Source organism: Eucyclogobius newberryi, unplaced genomic scaffold (assembly GCF_026437365.1).
Source record: "Eucyclogobius newberryi isolate DKJ021-1_F unplaced genomic scaffold, fEucNew1.0.hap1 SCAF_20, whole genome shotgun sequence".
In the NCBI taxonomy this organism is placed as follows: domain Eukaryota; kingdom Metazoa; phylum Chordata; class Actinopteri; order Gobiiformes; family Gobiidae; genus Eucyclogobius; species Eucyclogobius newberryi.
In genome coordinates this window covers 1,238,390-1,260,568 of record NW_027315835.1, presented here as the reverse complement: position 1 = coordinate 1,260,568, position 22,179 = coordinate 1,238,390, and the positions used below count along the sequence as shown (strand labels likewise).

The 22,179-nt window shown below is 43.5% G+C and overlaps 1 protein-coding gene across 1 annotated transcript in view; it reads left to right on the top strand.

Annotated features, from left to right (window-relative positions):
* The window catches only part of heatr1 (HEAT repeat containing 1), a 60,307-nt gene that overhangs the window by 5,157 nt on the left and 32,971 nt on the right, over positions 1–22,179 (top strand). Inside the window, exons 2-10 of the mRNA XM_072455664.1 lie at positions 14,847–14,988; positions 15,945–16,161; positions 16,725–16,866; positions 17,863–17,964; positions 18,239–18,379; positions 18,742–18,950; positions 19,500–19,627; positions 19,815–19,941; positions 20,053–20,154. Coding sequence (XP_072311765.1) covers positions 14,847–14,988; positions 15,945–16,161; positions 16,725–16,866; positions 17,863–17,964; positions 18,239–18,379; positions 18,742–18,950; positions 19,500–19,627; positions 19,815–19,941; positions 20,053–20,154 — 1,310 coding nt within the window. The remainder of the gene's footprint in view (positions 1–14,846; positions 14,989–15,944; positions 16,162–16,724; positions 16,867–17,862; positions 17,965–18,238; positions 18,380–18,741; positions 18,951–19,499; positions 19,628–19,814; positions 19,942–20,052; positions 20,155–22,179) is intronic.

Below are 22,179 nucleotides of genomic sequence, written 5' to 3'. Positions count from 1 at the left end.
AACTCTCATTCACGCACATAATAACTCTCATTCACGCTCATAACTCATTCACGCACATAAGAACTCTCATTCACGCTCATAACTCATTCACGCTCATAACTCATTCACGCTCATAACTCATTCACGCACATAACTCTCATTCACGCACATAACTCTCATTCACGCTCATAACTCATTCACGCTCATAACTCATTCACGCTCATAACTCATTCACGCACATAATAACTCTCATTCACGCACATAATAACTCTCATTCACGCTCATAACTCTCATTCACGCACATAATAACTCTCATTCACGCTCATAACTCATTCACGCACATAACTCTCATTCACGCACATAACTCTCATTCACGCTCATAACTCTCATTCACGCTCATAACTCATTCACGCACATAATAACTCTCATTCACGCTCATAACTCTCATTCACGCACATAATAACTCTCATTCACGCTCATAACTCATTCACGCACATAACTCTCATTCACGCACATAATAACTCTCATTCACGCACATAATAACTCTCATTCACGCACATAATAACTCTCATTCACGCACATAACTCTCATTCACGCACATAACTCTCATTCACGCACATAACTCTCATTCACGCACATAACTCTCATTCACGCTCATAACTCTCATTCACGCTCATAATAACTCTCATTCACGCACATAATAACTCTCATTCACGCACATAATAACTCTCATTCACGCACATAATAACTCTCATTCACGCACATAATAACTCTCATTCACGCACATAATAACTCTCATTCACGCACATAATAACTCTCATTCACGCACATAATAACTCTCATTCACGCTCATAACTCTCATTCACGCACATAATAACTCTCATTCACGCACATAATAACTCTCATTCACGCTCATAACTCATTCACGCTCATAACTCTCATTCACGCACATAATAACTCTCATTCACGCTCATAACTCTCATTCACGCACATAATAACTCTCATTCACGCTCATAACTCTCATTCACGCTCATAACTCTCATTCACGCACATAATAACTCTCATTCACGCTCATAACTCATTCACGCACATAAGAACTCTCATTCACGCACATAATAACTCTCATTCACGCACATAATAACTCTCATTCACGCTCATAACTCTCATTCACGCTCATAACTCATTCACGCACATAATAACTCTCATTCACGCACATAATAACTCTCATTCACGCACATAATAACTCTCATTCACGCACATAATAACTCTCATTCACGCTCATAACTCTCATTCACGCTCATAACTCATTCACGCACATAATAACTCTCATTCACGCACATAAGAACTCTCATTCACGCACATAATAACTCTCATTCACGCACATAATAACTCTCATTCACGCACATAACTCTCATTCACGCTCATAACTCTCATTCACGCTCATAACTCATTCACGCACATAATAACTCTCATTCACGCTCATAACTCTCATTCACGCACATAATAACTCTCATTCACGCTCATAACTCATTCACGCACATAACTCTCATTCACGCACATAACTCTCATTCACGCTCATAACTCATTCACGCACATAACTCTCATTCACGCACATAACTCTCATTCACGCTCATAATAACTCTCATTCACGCACATAATAACTCTCATTCACGCACATAATAACTCTCATTCACGCACATAACTCATTCACGCTCATAACTCTCATTCACGCACATAATAACTCTCATTCACGCACATAACTCATTCACGCTCATAACTCTCATTCACGCTCATAACTCATTCACGCACATAATAACTCTCATTCCCGCTCATAACTCTCATTCACGCACATAACTCTCATTCACGCACATAATAACTCTCATTCACGCACATAATAACTCTCATTCACGCTCATAACTCTCATTCACGCACATAATAACTCTCATTCACGCTCATAACTCTCATTCACGCACATAATAACTCATTCACGCACATAACTCTCATTCACGCTCATAACTCATTCACGCACATAACTCATTCACGCACATAACTCTCATTCACGCTCATAACTCATTCACGCTCATAACTCATTCACGCTCATAACTCATTCACGCACATAACTCTCATTCACGCTCATAACTCTCATTCACGCACATAACTCATTCACGCACATAACTCATTCACGCTCATAACTCATTCACGCACATAACTCTCATTCACGCTCATAACTCATTCACGCTCATAACTCATTCACGCACATAACTCATTCACGCTCATAACTCATTCACGCACATAACTCTCATTCACGCTCATAACTCTCATTCACGCACATAATAACTCTCATTCACGCTCATAACTCATTCACGCTCATAATAACTCTCATTCACGCACATAATAACTCTCATTCACGCACATAATAACTCTCATTCACGCTCATAACTCATTCACGCACATAATAACTCTCATTCACGCTCATAACTCATTCACGCTCATAATAACTCTCATTCACGCACATAATAACTCTCATTCACGCTCATAACTCTCATTCACGCACATAACTCTCATTCACGCACATAATAACTCTCATTCACGCACATAATAACTCTCATTCACGCACATAATAACTCTCATTCACGCACATAATAACTCTCATTCACGCTCATAACTCTCATTCACGCACATAATAACTCTCATTCACGCACATAATAACTCTCATTCACGCACATAATAACTCTCATTCACGCACATAATAACTCTCATTCACGCACATAATAACTCTCATTCACGCTCATAACTCATTCACGCTCATAACTCTCATTCACGCACATAACTCTCATTCACGCTCATAACTCATTCACGCTCATAACTCTCATTCACGCACATAACTCATTCACGCACATAACTCATTCACGCTCATAACTCTCATTCACGCACATAACTCATTCACGCACATAACTCATTCACGCTCATAACTCTCATTCACGCTCATAACTCTCATTCACGCACATAACTCATTCACGCACATAACTCATTCACGCTCATAACTCTCATTCACGCACATAACTCTCATTCACGCACATAACTCTCATTCACGCACATAACTCTCATTCACGCTCATAACTCATTCACGCACATAATAACTCTCATTCACGCTCATAACTCTCATTCACGCACATAATAACTCTCATTCACGCTCATAACTCTCATTCACGCACATAATAACTCTCATTCACGCTCATAACTCTCATTCACGCACATAATAACTCTCATTCACGCACATAATAACTCTCATTCACGCTCATAACTCTCATTCACGCTCATAACTCTCATTCACGCACATAACTCTCATTCACGCACATAACTCTCATTCACGCACATAACTCTCATTCACGCTCATAACTCATTCACGCTCATAATAACTCTCATTCACGCACATAACTCATTCACGCTCATAATAACTCTCATTCACGCACATAACTCTCATTCACGCACATAACTCTCATTCACGCTCATAACTCATTCACGCTCATAATAACTCTCATTCACGCACATAACTCTCATTCACGCTCATAACTCATTCACGCTCATAATAACTCTCATTCACGCTCATAACTCTCATTCACGCACATAACTCTCATTCACGCTCATAACTCATTCACGCTCATAATAACTCTCATTCACGCACATAACTCTCATTCACGCACATAACTCTCATTCACGCACATAATAACTCTCATTCACGCACATAACTCATTCACGCTCATAACTCTCATTCACGCACATAACTCTCATTCACGCACATAATAACTCTCATTCACGCACATAATAACTCTCATTCACGCACATAATAACTCTCATTCACGCACATAATAACTCTCATTCACGCACATAATAACTCTCATTCACGCACATAATAACTCTCATTCACGCTCATAACTCTCATTCACGCACATAATAACTCTCATTCACGCTCATAACTCTCATTCACGCACATAATAACTCTCATTCACGCACATAATAACTCTCATTCACGCTCATAACTCTCATTCACGCACATAATAACTCTCATTCACGCTCATAACTCATTCACGCTCATAACTCTCATTCACGCACATAATAACTCTCATTCACGCTCATAACTCTCATTCACGCACATAACTCTCATTCACGCACATAATAACTCTCATTCACGCTCATAACTCATTCACGCACATAAGAACTCTCATTCACGCACATAACTCTCATTCACGCACATAACTCTCATTCACGCTCATAACTCATTCACGCTCATAACTCATTCACGCACATAATAACTCTCATTCACGCTCATAACTCTCATTCACGCACATAATAACTCTCATTCACGCACATAATAACTCTCATTCACGCTCATAACTCTCATTCACGCACATAATAACTCTCATTCACGCTCATAACTCATTCACGCTCATAACTCTCATTCACGCACATAATAACTCTCATTCACGCTCATAACTCTCATTCACGCACATAACTCTCATTCACGCACATAATAACTCTCATTCACGCTCATAACTCATTCACGCACATAACTCTCATTCAAGCACATAATAACTCTCATTCACGCACATAACTCTCATTCACGCTCATAACTCATTCACGCACATAACTCTCATTCACGCACATAACTCTCATTCACGCTCATAATAACTCTCATTCACGCACATAATAACTCTCATTCACGCACATAATAACTCTCATTCACGCTCATAACTCATTCACGCACATAATAACTCTCATTCACGCACATAATAACTCTCATTCACGCACATAATAACTCTCATTCACGCACATAACTCATTCACGCACATAATAACTCTCATTCACGCACATAACTCTCATTCACGCACATAATAACTCTCATTCACGCACATAATAACTCTCATTCACGCACATAATAACTCTCATTCACGCTCATAACTCATTCACGCTCATAACTCTCATTCACGCTCATAACTCTCATTCACGCTCATAACTCTCATTCACGCACATAACTCTCATTCACGCACATAACTCATTCACGCACATAACTCATTCACGCACATAACTCATTCACGCACATAACTCATTCACGCACATAACTCATTCACGCACATAACTCATTCACGCACATAACTCTCATTCACGCTCATAACTCATTCACGCACATAACTCATTCACGCACATAACTCTCATTCACGCACATAACTCATTCACGCACATAACTCTCATTCACGCTCATAACTCATTCACGCTCATAACTCATTCACGCTCATAACTCATTCACGCACATAACTCTCATTCACGCACATAACTCATTCACGCACATAACTCTCATTCACGCACATAATAACTCTCATTCACGCTCATAACTCATTCACGCACATAACTCTCATTCACGCTCATAACCCATTCACGCTCATAACTCATTCACGCTCATAACTCATTCACGCACATAACTCTCATTCACGCTCATAACTCTCATTCACGCTCATAACTCTCATTCACGCACATAACTCATTCACGCTCATAACTCATTCACGCTCATAACTCATTCACGCTCATAACTCATTCACGCACATAACTCATTCACGCTCATAACTCATTCACGCACATAACTCTCATTCATGCTCATAACTCATTCACGCTCATAACTCATTCACGCTCATAACTCATTCACGCACATAACTCATTCACGCTCATAACTCTCATTCACGCTCATAACTCATTCACGCTCATAACTCATTCACGCTCATAACTCATTCACGCTCATAACTCATTCACGCTCATAACTCTCATTCACGCTCATAACTCATTCACGCTCATAACTCATTCACGCACATAACTCTCATTCACGCTCATAACTCATTCACGCTCATAACTCATTCACGCTCATAACTCATTCACGCTCATAACTCTCATTCACGCTCATAACTCATTCACGCTCATAACTCATTCACGCTCATAACTCATTCACGCTCATAACTCATTCACGCTCATAACTCTCATTCACGCTCATAACTCATTCACGCTCATAACTCATTCACGCACATAACTCTCATTCACGCACATAACTCATTCACGCACATAACTCTCATTCACGCTCATAACTCATTCACGCTCATAACTCATTCACGCTCATAACTCATTCACGCACATAATAACTCTCATTCACGCTCATAACTCTCATTCACGCACATAATAACTCTCATTCACGCTCATAACTCTCATTCACGCACATAATAACTCTCATTCACGCTCATAACTCTCATTCACGCACATAATAACTCTCATTCACGCTCATAACTCTCATTCACGCACATAATAACTCTCATTCACGCTCATAACTCTCATTCACGCACATAATAACTCTCATTCACGCTCATAACTCATTCACGCTCATAACTCATTCACGCTCATAACTCTCATTCACGCACATAATAACTCTCATTCACGCACATAATAACTCTCATTCACGCACATAATAACTCTCATTCACGCTCATAACTCATTCACGCACATAATAACTCTCATTCACGCACATAATAACTCTCATTCACGCACATAATAACTCTCATTCACGCACATAATAACTCTCATTCACGCTCATAACTCTCATTCACGCTCATAACTCTCATTCACGCTCATAACTCTCATTCACGCTCATAACTCTCATTCACGCACATAACTCATTCACGCACATAACTCATTCACGCTCATAACTCATTCACGCACATAACTCTCATTCACGCTCATAACTCATTCACGCTCATAACTCATTCACGCACATAACTCATTCACGCTCATAACTCATTCACGCACATAATAACTCTCATTCACGCACATAATAACTCTCATTCACGCACATAATAACTCTCATTCACGCTCATAATAACTCTCATTCACGCACATAATAACTCTCATTCACGCTCATAACTCTCATTCACGCTCATAACTCTCATTCACGCACATAATAACTCTCATTCACGCACATAACTCTCATTCACGCACATAATAACTCTCATTCACGCACATAATAACTCTCATTCACGCACATAATAACTCTCATTCACGCTCATAACTCATTCACGCACATAATAACTCTCATTCACGCTCATAACTCATTCACGCTCATAATAACTCTCATTCACGCACATAATAACTCTCATTCACGCTCATAACTCTCATTCACGCACATAACTCTCATTCACGCACATAATAACTCTCATTCACGCACATAATAACTCTCATTCACGCACATAATAACTCTCATTCACGCACATAACTCATTCACGCACATAATAACTCTCATTCACGCTCATAACTCTCATTCACGCTCATAACTCATTCACGCACATAATAACTCTCATTCACGCACATAACTCTCATTCACGCTCATAACTCATTCACGCTCATAACTCTCATTCACGCACATAACTCTCATTCACGCACATAACTCATTCACGCTCATAACTCTCATTCACGCACATAACTCTCATTCACGCACATAACTCTCATTCACGCACATAACTCTCATTCACGCACATAACTCATTCACGCTCATAACTCATTCACGCACATAATAACTCTCATTCACGCTCATAACTCTCATTCACGCACATAATAACTCTCATTCACGCTCATAACTCTCATTCACGCACATAATAACTCTCATTCACGCTCATAACTCTCATTCACGCACATAATAACTCTCATTCACGCTCATAACTCTCATTCACGCACATAATAACTCTCATTCACGCTCATAACTCTCATTCACGCACATAACTCTCATTCACGCACATAAAAACTCTCATTCACGCTCATAACTCTCATTCACGCTCATAACTCTCATTCACGCACATAACTCTCATTCACGCACATAACTCTCATTCACGCTCATAACTCATTCACGCTCATAACTCTTTCACGCACATAATAACTCTCATTCACGCTCATAACTCTCATTCACGCTCATAACTCTCATTCACGCACATAATAACTCTCATTCACGCACATAATAACTCTCATTCACGCACATAATAACTCTCATTCACGCACATAATAACTCTCATTCACGCACATAATAACTCTCATTCACGCACATAATAACTCTCATTCACGCACATAATAACTCTCATTCACGCACATAATAACTCTCATTCACGCTCATAACTCTCATTCACGCACATAATAACTCTCATTCACGCACATAATAACTCTCATTCACGCTCATAACTCTCATTCACGCACATAATAACTCTCATTCACGCACATAATAACTCTCATTCACGCTCATAACTCTCATTCACGCACATAATAACTCTCATTCACGCTCATAACTCATTCACGCTCATAACTCTCATTCACGCACATAACTCTCATTCACGCACATAAGAACTCTCATTCACGCACATAACTCTCATTCACGCACATAACTCTCATTCACGCTCATAACTCATTCACGCTCATAACTCATTCACGCTCATAACTCATTCACGCACATAATAACTCTCATTCACGCACATAATAACTCTCATTCACGCTCATAACTCTCATTCACGCACATAACTCTCATTCACGCACATAATAACTCTCATTCACGCTCATAACTCATTCACGCACATAACTCTCATTCACGCACATAACTCTCATTCACGCTCATAACTCTCATTCACGCACATAATAACTCTCATTCACGCTCATAACTCATTCACGCACATAACTCTCATTCACGCACATAACTCTCATTCACGCTCATAATAACTCTCATTCACGCACATAATAACTCTCATTCACGCACATAATAACTCTCATTCACGCTCATAACTCATTCACGCACATAATAACTCTCATTCACGCACATAATAACTCTCATTCACGCACATAATAACTCTCATTCACGCACATAATAACTCTCATTCACGCACATAACTCATTCACGCACATAATAACTCTCATTCACGCACATAATAACTCTCATTCACGCACATAATAACTCTCATTCACGCACATAACTCTCATTCACGCACATAACTCTCATTCACGCACATAACTCTCATTCACGCTCATAACTCTCATTCACGCACATAATAACTCTCATTCACGCACATAATAACTCTCATTCACGCACATAATAACTCTCATTCACGCTCATAACTCATTCACGCACATAATAACTCTCATTCACGCACATAATAACTCTCATTCACGCACATAATAACTCTCATTCACGCACATAATAACTCTCATTCACGCACATAACTCATTCACGCACATAATAACTCTCATTCACGCACATAACTCTCATTCACGCACATAATAACTCTCATTCACGCACATAATAACTCTCATTCACGCTCATAACTCATTCACGCTCATAACTCTCATTCACGCACATAACTCTCATTCACGCACATAACTCTCATTCACGCACATAACTCATTCACGCACATAACTCATTCACGCACATAACTCATTCACGCACATAACTCATTCACGCACATAACTCATTCACGCACATAACTCATTCACGCACATAACTCTCATTCACGCACATAACTCTCATTCACGCTCATAACTCTCATTCACGCACATAACTCATTCACGCACATAACTCTCATTCACGCACATAACTCTCATTCACGCACATAACTCTCATTCACGCTCATAACTCTCATTCACGCTCATAACTCATTCACGCTCATAACTCATTCACGCTCATAACTCATTCACGCACATAACTCTCATTCACGCTCATAACTCTCATTCACGCTCATAACTCATTCACGCACATAACTCTCATTCACGCTCATAACTCATTCACGCTCATAACTCATTCACGCTCATAACTCATTCACGCACATAACTCATTCACGCACATAACTCTCATTCACGCACATAACTCTCATTCACGCTCATAACTCATTCACGCACATAACTCATTCACGCACATAACTCTCATTCACGCACATAACTCATTCACGCACATAACTCTCATTCACGCTCATAACTCATTCACGCTCATAACTCATTCACGCTCATAACTCATTCACGCACATAACTCTCATTCACGCTCATAACTCTCATTCACGCACATAACTCATTCACGCACATAACTCTCATTCACGCACATAATAACTCTCATTCACGCTCATAACTCATTCACGCACATAACTCTCATTCACGCTCATAACTCATTCACGCTCATAACTCATTCACGCTCATAACTCATTCACGCACATAACTCTCATTCACGCTCATAACTCTCATTCACGCTCATAACTCTCATTCACGCACATAACTCATTCACGCTCATAACTCATTCACGCTCATAACTCATTCACGCTCATAACTCATTCACGCACATAACTCTCATTCACGCTCATAACTCATTCACGCACATAACTCTCATTCACGCTCATAACTCATTCACGCTCATAACTCATTCACGCTCATAACTCATTCACGCACATAACTCATTCACGCTCATAACTCTCATTCACGCTCATAACTCATTCACGCTCATAACTCATTCACGCTCATAACTCATTCACGCTCATAACTCTCATTCACGCTCATAACTCATTCACGCTCATAACTCATTCACGCACATAACTCTCATTCACGCTCATAACTCATTCACGCTCATAACTCATTCACGCTCATAACTCATTCACGCTCATAACTCTCATTCACGCTCATAACTCATTCACGCTCATAACTCATTCACGCTCATAACTCATTCACGCTCATAACTCATTCACGCTCATAACTCTCATTCACGCTCATAACTCATTCACGCTCATAACTCATTCACGCACATAACTCTCATTCACGCACATAATAACTCTCATTCACGCTCATAACTCTCATTCACGCTCATAACTCATTCACGCACATAATAACTCTCATTCACGCTCATAACTCATTCACGCTCATAACTCTCATTCACGCACATAACTCTCATTCACGCACATAACTCATTCACGCACATAACTCATTCACACACATAACTCTCATTCACGCTCATAACTCATTCACGCTCATAACTCATTCACGCTCATAACTCATTCACGCACATAATAACTCTCATTCACGCTCATAACTCTCATTCACGCACATAATAACTCTCATTCACGCTCATAACTCTCATTCACGCACATAACTCTCATTCACGCACATAACTCTCATTCACGCACATAACTCTCATTCACGCTCATAACTCATTCACGCTCATAACTCATTCACGCTCATAATAACTCTCATTCACGCACATAATAACTCTCATTCACGCACATAATAACTCTCATTCACGCACATAACTCATTCACGCTCATAACTCTCATTCACGCACATAATAACTCTCATTCACGCACATAACTCTCATTCACGCACATAATAACTCTCATTCACGCACATAATAACTCTCATTCACGCACATAATAACTCTCATTCACGCACATAATAACTCTCATTCACGCACATAATAACTCTCATTCACGCACATAATAACTCTCATTCACGCACATAACTCTCATTCACGCACATAATAACTCTCATTCACGCACATAATAACTCTCATTCACGCACATAATAACTCTCATTCACGCTCATAACTCATTCACGCTCATAACTCTCATTCACGCACATAATAACTCTCATTCACGCTCATAACTCTCATTCACGCACATAACTCTCATTCACGCTCATAACTCTCATTCACGCACATAATAACTCTCATTCACGCTCATAACTCTCATTCACGCACATAATAACTCTCATTCACGCTCATAACTCTCATTCACGCACATAATAACTCTCATTCACGCACATAATAACTCTCATTCACGCTCATAACTCTCATTCACGCACATAACTCTCATTCACGCACATAATAACTCTCATTCACGCTCATAATAACTCTCATTCACGCACATAACTCTCATTCACGCTCATAACTCTCATTCACGCACATAATAACTCTCATTCACGCACATAATAACTCTCATTCACGCACATAACTCTCATTCACGCTCATAACTCTCATTCACGCACATAATAACTCTCATTCACGCTCATAACTCTCATTCACGCACATAACTCTCATTCACGCTCATAATAACTCTCATTCACGCTCATAATAACTCTCATTCACGCACATAATAACTCTCATTCACGCACATAACTCTCATTCACGCTCATAATAACTCTCATTCACGCACATAATAACTCTCATTCACGCACATAATAACTCTCATTCACGCACATAACTCATTCACGCACATAATAACTCTCATTCACGCTCATAACTCTCATTCACGCACATAATAACTCTCATTCACGCACATAATAACTCTCATTCACGCTCATAACTCATTCACGCTCATAACTCTCATTCACGCTCATAACTCTCATTCACGCACATAATAACTCTCATTCACGCACATAACTCTCATTCACGCACATAACTCTCATTCACGCTCATAACTCATTCACGCACATAACTCATTCACGCACATAACTCTCATTCACGCACATAACTCATTCACGCACATAACTCTCATTCACGCTCATAACTCATTCACGCTCATAACTCATTCACGCTCATAACTCATTCACGCACATAACTCTCATTCACGCTCATAACTCTCATTCACGCACATAACTCTCATTCACGCACATAATAACTCTCATTCACGCACATAACTCTCATTCACGCACATAACTCTCATTCACGCTCATAACTCATTCACGCACATAACTCATTCACGCACATAACTCTCATTCACGCACATAACTCATTCACGCACATAACTCTCATTCACGCTCATAACTCATTCACGCTCATAACTCATTCACGCTCATAACTCATTCACGCTCATAACTCTCATTCACGCTCATAACTCTCATTCACGCACATAACTCATTCACGCTCATAACTCATTCACGCTCATAACTCATTCACGCTCATAACTCATTCACGCACATAACTCTCATTCACGCTCATAACTCATTCACGCACATAACTCTCATTCACGCTCATAACTCATTCACGCTCATAACTCATTCACGCTCATAACTCTCATTCACGCTCATAACTCATTCACGCTCATAACTCATTCACGCTCATAACTCTCATTCACGCTCATAACTCATTCACGCTCATAACTCATTCACGCTCATAACTCATTCACGCTCATAACTCATTCACGCTCATAACTCTCATTCACGCTCATAACTCATTCACGCTCATAACTCATTCACGCACATAACTCTCATTCACGCACATAATAACTCTCATTCACGCTCATAACTCTCATTCAAAAGGGTCAGGAAGGCCATGGTAACCATGGTAACGTAACCATGGTAACTAGAGCTGGGTTTCGATTCAAATTTCAAGAATCGATTCGATTCCGATTGTTACGTTTCAAAATCGATTTTTTCCGATTTCTCATATCCCATCCGATTGGATCCGGGGGTTAATGTTATTAAAAATGAAAAATGTATTTGAAGCGTTTCCTTCACTTCATGACTGTGTAGAGAAGCAACATATTATTAATAAAACTAGTATTATATCAATATTAAACATCAAATCTTACAAGTATTGTAGTTACTGATGAAAGGTCAAGGGTCAATCTACCTTCAAGAAAGAGAATCCAGAGTCCTGAATTATCTTTCTTGAAAGTAGATTGAAGTTCACTGAGGGAAATGAAGAAAATAATTTTAGTTAAAAAAACAAAATCGACATTTGGACGTACGAATCGATAATCGGTCATTAATATGCGAATCGATTAAAAATCGGAAAATCAACATTTTTTCGACCCAGCTCTAATGGTAACCAGTGTAATAATTATCCCCAAAACAAGGGAGATATTCAGGTTTTAAGAGCCTCTGACCTCTGACCTCTGCTGATCTTATGTTAAAGTTATTGATATATTTCTGAAATGTCCCATTGTTTGGACAAATAAAGGCTCTTATCTTATTGAATTGTTTTCATTAAATGTTGATATTAAGAGTTATAAATGTATAAATTAAGGAGGAAACTGAGTCTGAATTTTCACCTGTTTAATACAGTTATGAGTCCGACGTTTAAGATTGTAATATTGAAACATTTATCTTTCATTTCCATGAGGTTTGTTGCATCAATCACAAATCTTCTGTAGTTTCTCTTTCCTTAAAGGTGGTATGGCCGATTTTTTTCAGCAAATTTTTATATCGTGGAGAAATCATTTGTCCTGCCACGTATCAATCATAAAACGCACCTGTCGCTCACCTGCAGCCGCGTCAGGCTCGTCCCCACGTTTCCGCGTGCCTAAGCGCATGGATCTATCATAATATAGTTCCCTCAGTGTACGGGGCAAAATGAAGACGGAGAAAGACAGTTCGAGCTGACGCAGAAGTGGACAGAAATCTACGGGAGACGAGAGATGTGATGCGCTCCGTTGCGCTAATAAACAAACGCACGTGTGTGTTGTATCAGTCCACACGGGGGAGTGGCATGTGCACGGGGGAGTGGCATGCGCACGGGGGAGTGGCATGTGCACGGGGGAGGGGCATGCGCACGGGGGAGGGGCATGCGCACGGGGGAGTGGCATGTGCACTTCCGCCTGCGTTCTCAAATCGCCGAAAAATCGTCCATACCGCCTTTAAAGAAAATGAGGGAGACAAATGTGTATATTTATATATTTTTTCACATTTCAGTGAAGTACATTTTAAAAACTTTCTCCTTTTATATCGTCGCGTGGCTTAGGCGGTGATTGACAGTTCACCCTGAAGGACTCCCCATGACATGATGTGTGTTTCACGTGTGTTTCACGTGTGTTTCACGTGTGTTTCACGTGTTTCAGATGACGTCTCTGTCGCTGCAGTTGAAGCGTCTGGCGTTGCCTCAGACTGATCCAAACCTTTTCACCAGGAAAAATGTGGCGTCTTTACTGTTCGAGCCCAAAGATGCTGCCACCATGGACCGCTCCACCTTCTACGCTCTGGGTTTGTGCTCCTCACGCTTTAGCTCCACCTTCTACACTTTAGCTCCACCTTCTACGCTTTAGCTCCACCTTCTACGCTTTAGCTCCACCTTCTACACTCTGGGTTTGTGCTCCTCACGCTTTAGCTCCACCTTCTACACTTTAGCTCCACCTTCTACGCTTTAGCTCCACCTTCTACGCTTTAGCTCCACCTTCTACGCTCTGGGTTTGTGCTCCTCACGCTTTAGCTCCACCTTCTACGCTCTGGGTTTGTGCTCCTCACGCTTTAGCTCCACCTTCTACGCTTTAGCTCCACCTTCTACGCTTTAGCTCCACCTTCTACGCTCTGGGTTTGTGCTCCTCACGCTTTAGCTCCACCTTCTACGCTTTAGCTCCACCTTCTACGCTTTAGCTCCACCTTCTACGCTTTAGCTCCACCTTCTACGCTTTAGCTCCACCTTCTACGCTTTAGCTCCACCTTCTACACTTTAGCTCCACCTTCTACACTTTAGCTCCACCTTCTACGCTTTAGCTCCACCTTCTACGCTTTAGCTCCACCTTCTACGCTTTAGCTCCACCTTCTACACTTTAGCTCCACCTTCTACACTTTAGCTCCACCTTCTACACTTTAGCTCCACCTTCTACGCTTTAGCTCCACCTTCTACGCTTTAGCTCCACCTTCTACACTTTAGCTCCACCTTCTACACTTTAGCTCCACCTTCTACACTTTAGCTCCACCTTCTACGCTTTAGCTCCACCTTCTACGCTTTAGCTCCACCTTCTACACTTTAGCTCCACCTTCTACGCTTTAGCTCCACCTTCTACACTTTAGCTCCACCTTCTACACTTTAGCTCCACCTTCTACACTTTAGCTCCACCTTCTACACTTTAGCTCCACCTTCTACACTTTAGCTCCACCTTCTACACTTTAGCTCCACCTTCTTCAGGCTGCACTCATTCTCTTCTTCTCTTCTTCAGGTTGCACGGGGCTGGAGGAGCTGTTGGGAATTGAACCCTCGCTCTCAGAGTTCCAACAGACTCTGTTCAGTTCTTCTTCTGTGACGTTGGAGCGCAGCGTTCAGTCCAAAGAAACCAACGTCAAACTGGACCGAGACATCGCTCTGTTTCTGACCCGAGTCTGTCCATATTTCCTCCTCAAGCCCACTCACAAGTGTCTGGAGTGGCTCATCCACAGGTACTGGGCTGAGACCGGGTTTAGACCGGGTTTAGACCGGGCTTAGACCGGGCTTAGACCGGGTTTAGACCGGGCTGAGACCGGGTTTAGACTGGGCTGAGACCGGGTTTAGACTGGGCTGAGACCGGGTTTAGACTGGGCTGAGACCGGGTTTAGACTGGGCTGAGACCGGGTTTAGACTGGGCTGAGACCGGGTTTAGACTGGGCTGAGACCGGGTTTAGACTGGGCTGAGACCGGGTTTAGACTGGGCTGGGACCGGGTTTAGACTGGGCTGGGACCGGGTTTAGACCGGGCTGGGACCGGGCTTAGACCTGGCTTAGACCTGCTTAGACCGGGTTTAGACCGGGCTTGGGCCGGGCTTAGACCGGGCTTAGGCCGGGCGCTTAGACCGGGCGCTTAGCCCGGGCGCTTAGACCGGGTTTAGACCAGGGTTTAGACCGGGCTTAGACCTGGGTTTAGACCGGGCTTAGACCTGGGTTTAGACCTGGGTTTAGACCGAGTTTAGACTTGGTTTAGACTTGGTTTAGACCGGGTTCTGACAGGTTCGATTTGACTCTTTCAGGTTCCACATTCACCTTTACAACGTGGAGCGTCTGGTGGCCTGTGTTCTTCCCTTTCACGACTCCAAAGTCTTTGTCAGAGTCATTCAACTCCTGAACATCCAAGAGCCGACCAGCAGGTGGAACTGGCTGCACTGTCTCCAGGTAACAGCAGGGGGCGTGTCTCCAGGTAACAGCAGGGGGCGTGTCTCCAGGTAACAGCAGGGGGCGTGTCTCCAGGTAACAGCAGGGGGCGTGTCTCCAGGTAACAGCAGGGGGCGTGTCTCCAGGTAACAGCAGGGGGCGTGTCTCCAGGTAACCGCAGGGGGCGTGTCTCCAGGTAACCGCAGGGAGCGCTCTCTGTAGTGTCCCGCAGGGGGCTCTCTGTAGTGTCCCGCAGGGGGCTCTCTGTAGTGTCCCGCAGGGGGCGCTCTGTAGTGTCCCGCAGGGGGCTCTCTGTAGTGTCCCACAGGGGGCTCTCTGTAGTGTCCCACAGGGGGCTCTCTCTAGTGTCCCACAGGGGGCTCTCTCTAGTGTCCCACAGGGGGCTATCTGTAGTGTCCCACAGGGGGCTCTCTCTAGTGTCCCACAGGGGGCTCTCTCTAGTGTCCCACAGGGGGCTATCTGTAGTGTCCTGCGGGGGGCGCTCTGTAGTGTCCCGCAGGGGGCGCTCTGTAGTGTCCCACAGGGGGCTCTCTCTAGTGTCCCACAGGGGGCTCTCTCTAGTGTCCCACAGGGGGCTATCTGTAGTGTCCTGCGGGGGGCGCTCTGTAGTGTCCCACAGGGGGCGCTCTGTAGTGTCCCACAGGGGGCTCTCTCTAGTGTCCCACAGGGGGCGCTCTGTAGTGTCCCACAGGGGGCTCTCTCTAGTGTCCCACAGGGGGCGCTCTGTAGTGTCCTGCAGGGGGCTCTCTGTAGTGTCCCACAGGGGGCTCTCTGTAGTGTCCCACAGGGGGCTATCTGTAGTGTCCCGCAGGGGGCGCTCTGTAGTGTCCCACAGGGGGCTCTCTATAGTGTCCCACAGGGGGCTCTCTCTAGTGTCCCACAGGGGGCTCTCTCTAGTGTCCCACAGGGGGCTATCTGTAGTGTCCTGCGGGGGGCGCTCTGTAGTGTCCCACAGGGGGCGCTCTCTCAGTTAAAGCCTGTACATTGTGTTTGCAGAAACCTGGTGTCCCTCTGTCCAGACTCACTCTGGTCACTCACTGTCACAAAGACCTGGGCTTCATGGACTTCATCTGCAACATGGTCCAAGACTCCATCCAGGTAAGAGTCTGGCTCAGTCTGGCCCACTTTAGACCCACTTTAGACCCACATTCGGCCCACTTCAGACCCGTGAGGAGACCGTTTGTGTTCAGGTCAAATCTTGGTGAAATTCCTCTAGTTTGATCTGGTTCAGGTGAACTCTCAGGGTCAGAGGTCAGGGTCATATCTCTGTAATCACTGGTTCTGTCCACATGAAACTGTGTTCAATGTCACAAACTACTGATGGTGTCAGAGAAAGGACTTTAAGAGAAGATTCGTTTGTTTGTTTGTTCAGGCGTTCTCAGACTTTGGAGGAGGTTCTTCTCAGCTCAGAGTCATTTTCTCGTTCTTCGCCTCGACGATCGTCTCAGCTCTAGATTCAGCCGAGGTCGTGACAGACGCAATCATCACCAAACTGTTACCCCACATCCAGAAGGTCAGTCCTGGTTTAGACCTGGTTTAGACCTGGTTTAGACCCGGTATAGACCAGGTTTGGACCTGGTTTGGACCTGGTTTAGACCTGGTTCAGTCCTGGTTTAGACCTGGTTTAGACCCGGTATAGACCAGGTTTGGACCTGGTTTGGACCTGGTTTAGACCTGGTTCAGTCCTGGTTTAGACCTGGTTTAGACCTGGTTTAGACCCGGTTTAGACCTGGTTTAGACCTGGTTTGGACCCGGTTTAGACCCGGTTTGGACCCGGTTTGGACCTGGTTTAGACCCGGTTTAGACCTGGTTTAGACCCGGTTTGGACCCGGTTTAGTCCTGGTTTAGTCCTGGTCTGACCCGCTCTCTCCTCAGGGCCTCAGGGCGTTGCTGGTGGACTTCAGGGCGTCGGCCCTCATGGTTCTGTGTCAGATTTCGGTGAAGGTGACGCTGGAGAAAGTTCTGGTCCAGTCTCTGTGTGGAATCCTCTGCAAGTCCCTGAAAGACCGAGTCCTGGTCCAAGAGAGTCTGGGAGCTTTGATAGTCCTGCTCCAGAACCAGGACCACGCTGGACCCACGCACAGGTAAGAACCTGGACTAGACCTGGACTAGACCTGGACTAGACCTGGACTAGACCTGGACTAGAACTGGACTAGACCTGGACTAGACCGGGAATAGACCGGGACTAGACCTGGATTAAACACCCTGAACTCGCTCTAAACCCGGGCTTGTTCCAGGTCTCTAAACCCGGTCTAAACCCGGTCTTGTTCCATGTCTCTAAACCCGGTCTAAACCCGGTCTTTTTCCAGGTCTCTAAACCCGGTCTAAACCCGGTCTTGTTCCAGGTCTCTAAACCCGGTCTAAACCCGGTCTTGTTCCATGTCTCTAAACCCGGTCTAAACCCGGTCTTGTTCCAGGTCTCTAAACCCGGTCTAAACCCGGTCTTGTTCCATGTCTCTAAACCCGGTCTAAACCCGGTCTTGTTCCAGGTCTCTAAACCCGGTCTAAACCCGGTCTCGTTCCAGGTCTCTAAACCCGGTCTAAACCCGGTCTTGTTCCATGTCTCTAAACCCGGTCTAAACCCGGTCTTTTTCCAGGTCTCTAAACCCGGTCTAAACCCGGTCTTGTTCCAGGTCTCTGTCCCGTCTGGTCTCGGTCTCAGATCTGGCTTCTTCTCTGGAGTCGATGGCTCAGACTCATGATGTTTCTCCTCTGCTGCGCCACCTGCTGCCGCACCTCATGAAGTGCAGCTTCAGCTCAGGTAAATCCCACGCCTGGTTCCACTGGTTCCCCTGGTTCCTCTGGTTCCTCTGGTTCCACTGGTTCCACTGGTTCCACTGGTTCCACTGGTTCCTCTGGTTCCTCTGGTTCCTCTGAAGGCTTCAAGAGGAGAGGAACTAGACTTACTTCTTGGTGTAATGACGTGAATCTCGGTTGTTTTGTCTCAGACTCGGCTGAAGCCACTTCCTGTGCTGCAGCCACTTCCTGTGCTGCAGCCACTTCCTGTGCTGAGCTCCTGCAGGACCTTCTCAGCCGTGTTCCTTTGACCTCTGACCTGGACCTGACCCTGGCCCGGTACAAACTCTCACTTTTACACGTTTGCTCTTCTGCACACGCGTGTTAATGACGTGTTGGTGACCTCACGCTCTGCCCCGCCCTCTGCCCCGCCCTCTGCCCCGCCCTCAGGCTGCTGCTGGACCTGTATTTGTCACAGTCTGGGCGTTCTCAGGACCTTCTGGAGGACCTGGACCGGCGACTGCTGCCCGTGCTGCGAGTCCTGGAGGCAAAGTCAGTCCTTTAGAACACACACACCTTTAGACCACACACCTTTAGATCACGCACACCTTTAGACCACACACCTTTAGACCACACACCTTTAGACCACACACCTTTAGAACACGCACACCTTTAGAGCACACACCTTTAGACCACACACCTTTAGACCACACACCTTTAGAACACGCACACCTTTAGAGCACGCACACCTTTAGACCACACACCTTTAGACCACACACCTTTAGAGCACACACCTTTAGAGCACACACACCTTTAGAACAAACACCTTTAGACCACACACCTTTAGATCACACACCTTTAGACCACACACCTTTAGAACACGCACACCTTTAGAGCACGCACACCTTTAGAGCACACACCTTTAGACCACACACCTTTAGACCACACACCTTTAGAACACGCACACCTTTAGAGCACACACCTTTAGACCACACACCTTTAGACCACACACCTTTAGAACACGCACACCTTTAGAGCACGCACACCTTTAGAGCACACACACCTTTAGAACAAACACCTTTAGAACAAACACCTTTAGAGCACACACACCTTTAGAGCACACACACCTTTAGAACAAACACCTTTAGAACAAACACCTTTAGAGCACACACACCTTTAGAGCACACACACCTTTAGAACAAACACCTTTAGAACAAACACCTTTAGAGCACACACACCTTTAGAACAAACACCTTTAGAACAAACACCTTTAGAGCACACACACCTTTAGAGCACACACACCTTTAGAACAAACACCTTTAGAACAAACACCTTTAGAGCACACACACCTTTAGAACAAACACCTTTAGAACAAACACCTTTAGAGCACACACACCTTTAGAGCACACACCTTTAGAGCACACACACCTTTAGAGCACACACCTTTAGAGCACACACCTTTAGAACAAACACCTTTAGAGCACACACACCTTTAGAGCACACACACCTTTAGAACAAACACCTTTAGAACAAACACCTTTAGAGCACACACACCTTTAGAGCACACACCTTTAGAGCACACACACCTTTAGAGCACACACCTTTAGAGCACACACACCTTTAGAGCACACACCTTTAGAGCACACACCTTTAGAGCACACACCTTTAGAGCACACACCTTTAGAGCACACACCTTTAGAGCACACACCTTTGATAAAGTCACAGGCATTTCCCATGTGAGGAACTGATGGCTCCATCTACTGGCAGCAAAGTGAATGACATGTGTGTGTGCAGATATAATGTTGTGTGTTGTGTGTGTATAGATATAATGTTGTGTGTTGTGTGTGTGCAGATATAATGTTGTGTGTTGTGTGTATAGATATAATGTTGTGTGTTGTGTGTGTATAGATATAATGTTGTGTGTTGTGTGTGTGCAGATATAATGTTGTGTGTTGTGTGTATAGATATAATGTTGTGTGTTGTTTGTGTATAGATATAATGTTGTGTGTTGTGTGTGCAGATACAATGTTGTGTGTTGTGTGTGCAGATATAATGTTGTGTGTTGTGTGTTGTGTGTGCAGATATAATGTTGTGTGTTGTGTGTGTGCAGATACAATGTTGTGTGTTTGTGCAGATATAATGTGTGTTGTGTGTGTATAGATATAATGTTGTGTTGTGTGTGTATAGATATAATGTTGTGTTGTGTGTGTATAGATATAATGTTGTGTTGTGTGTGTATAGATATAATGTTGTGTTGTGTGTGTATAGATATAATGTTGTGTGTTGTGTGTGCAGATATAATGTTGTGTGTTGTGTGTGTATAGATATAATGTTGTGTTGTGTGTGTATAGATATAATGTTGTGTTGTGTGTGTATAGATATAATGTTGTGTTGTGTGTGTATAGATATAATGTTGTGTTGTGTGTGTATAGATATAATGTTGTGTTGTGTGTGTATAGATATAATGTTGTGTTGTGTGTGTATAGATATAATGTTGTGTGTTGTGTGTGCAGATATAATGTTGTGTGTTGTGTGTGTATAGATATAATGTTGTGTTGTGTGTGTATAGATATAATG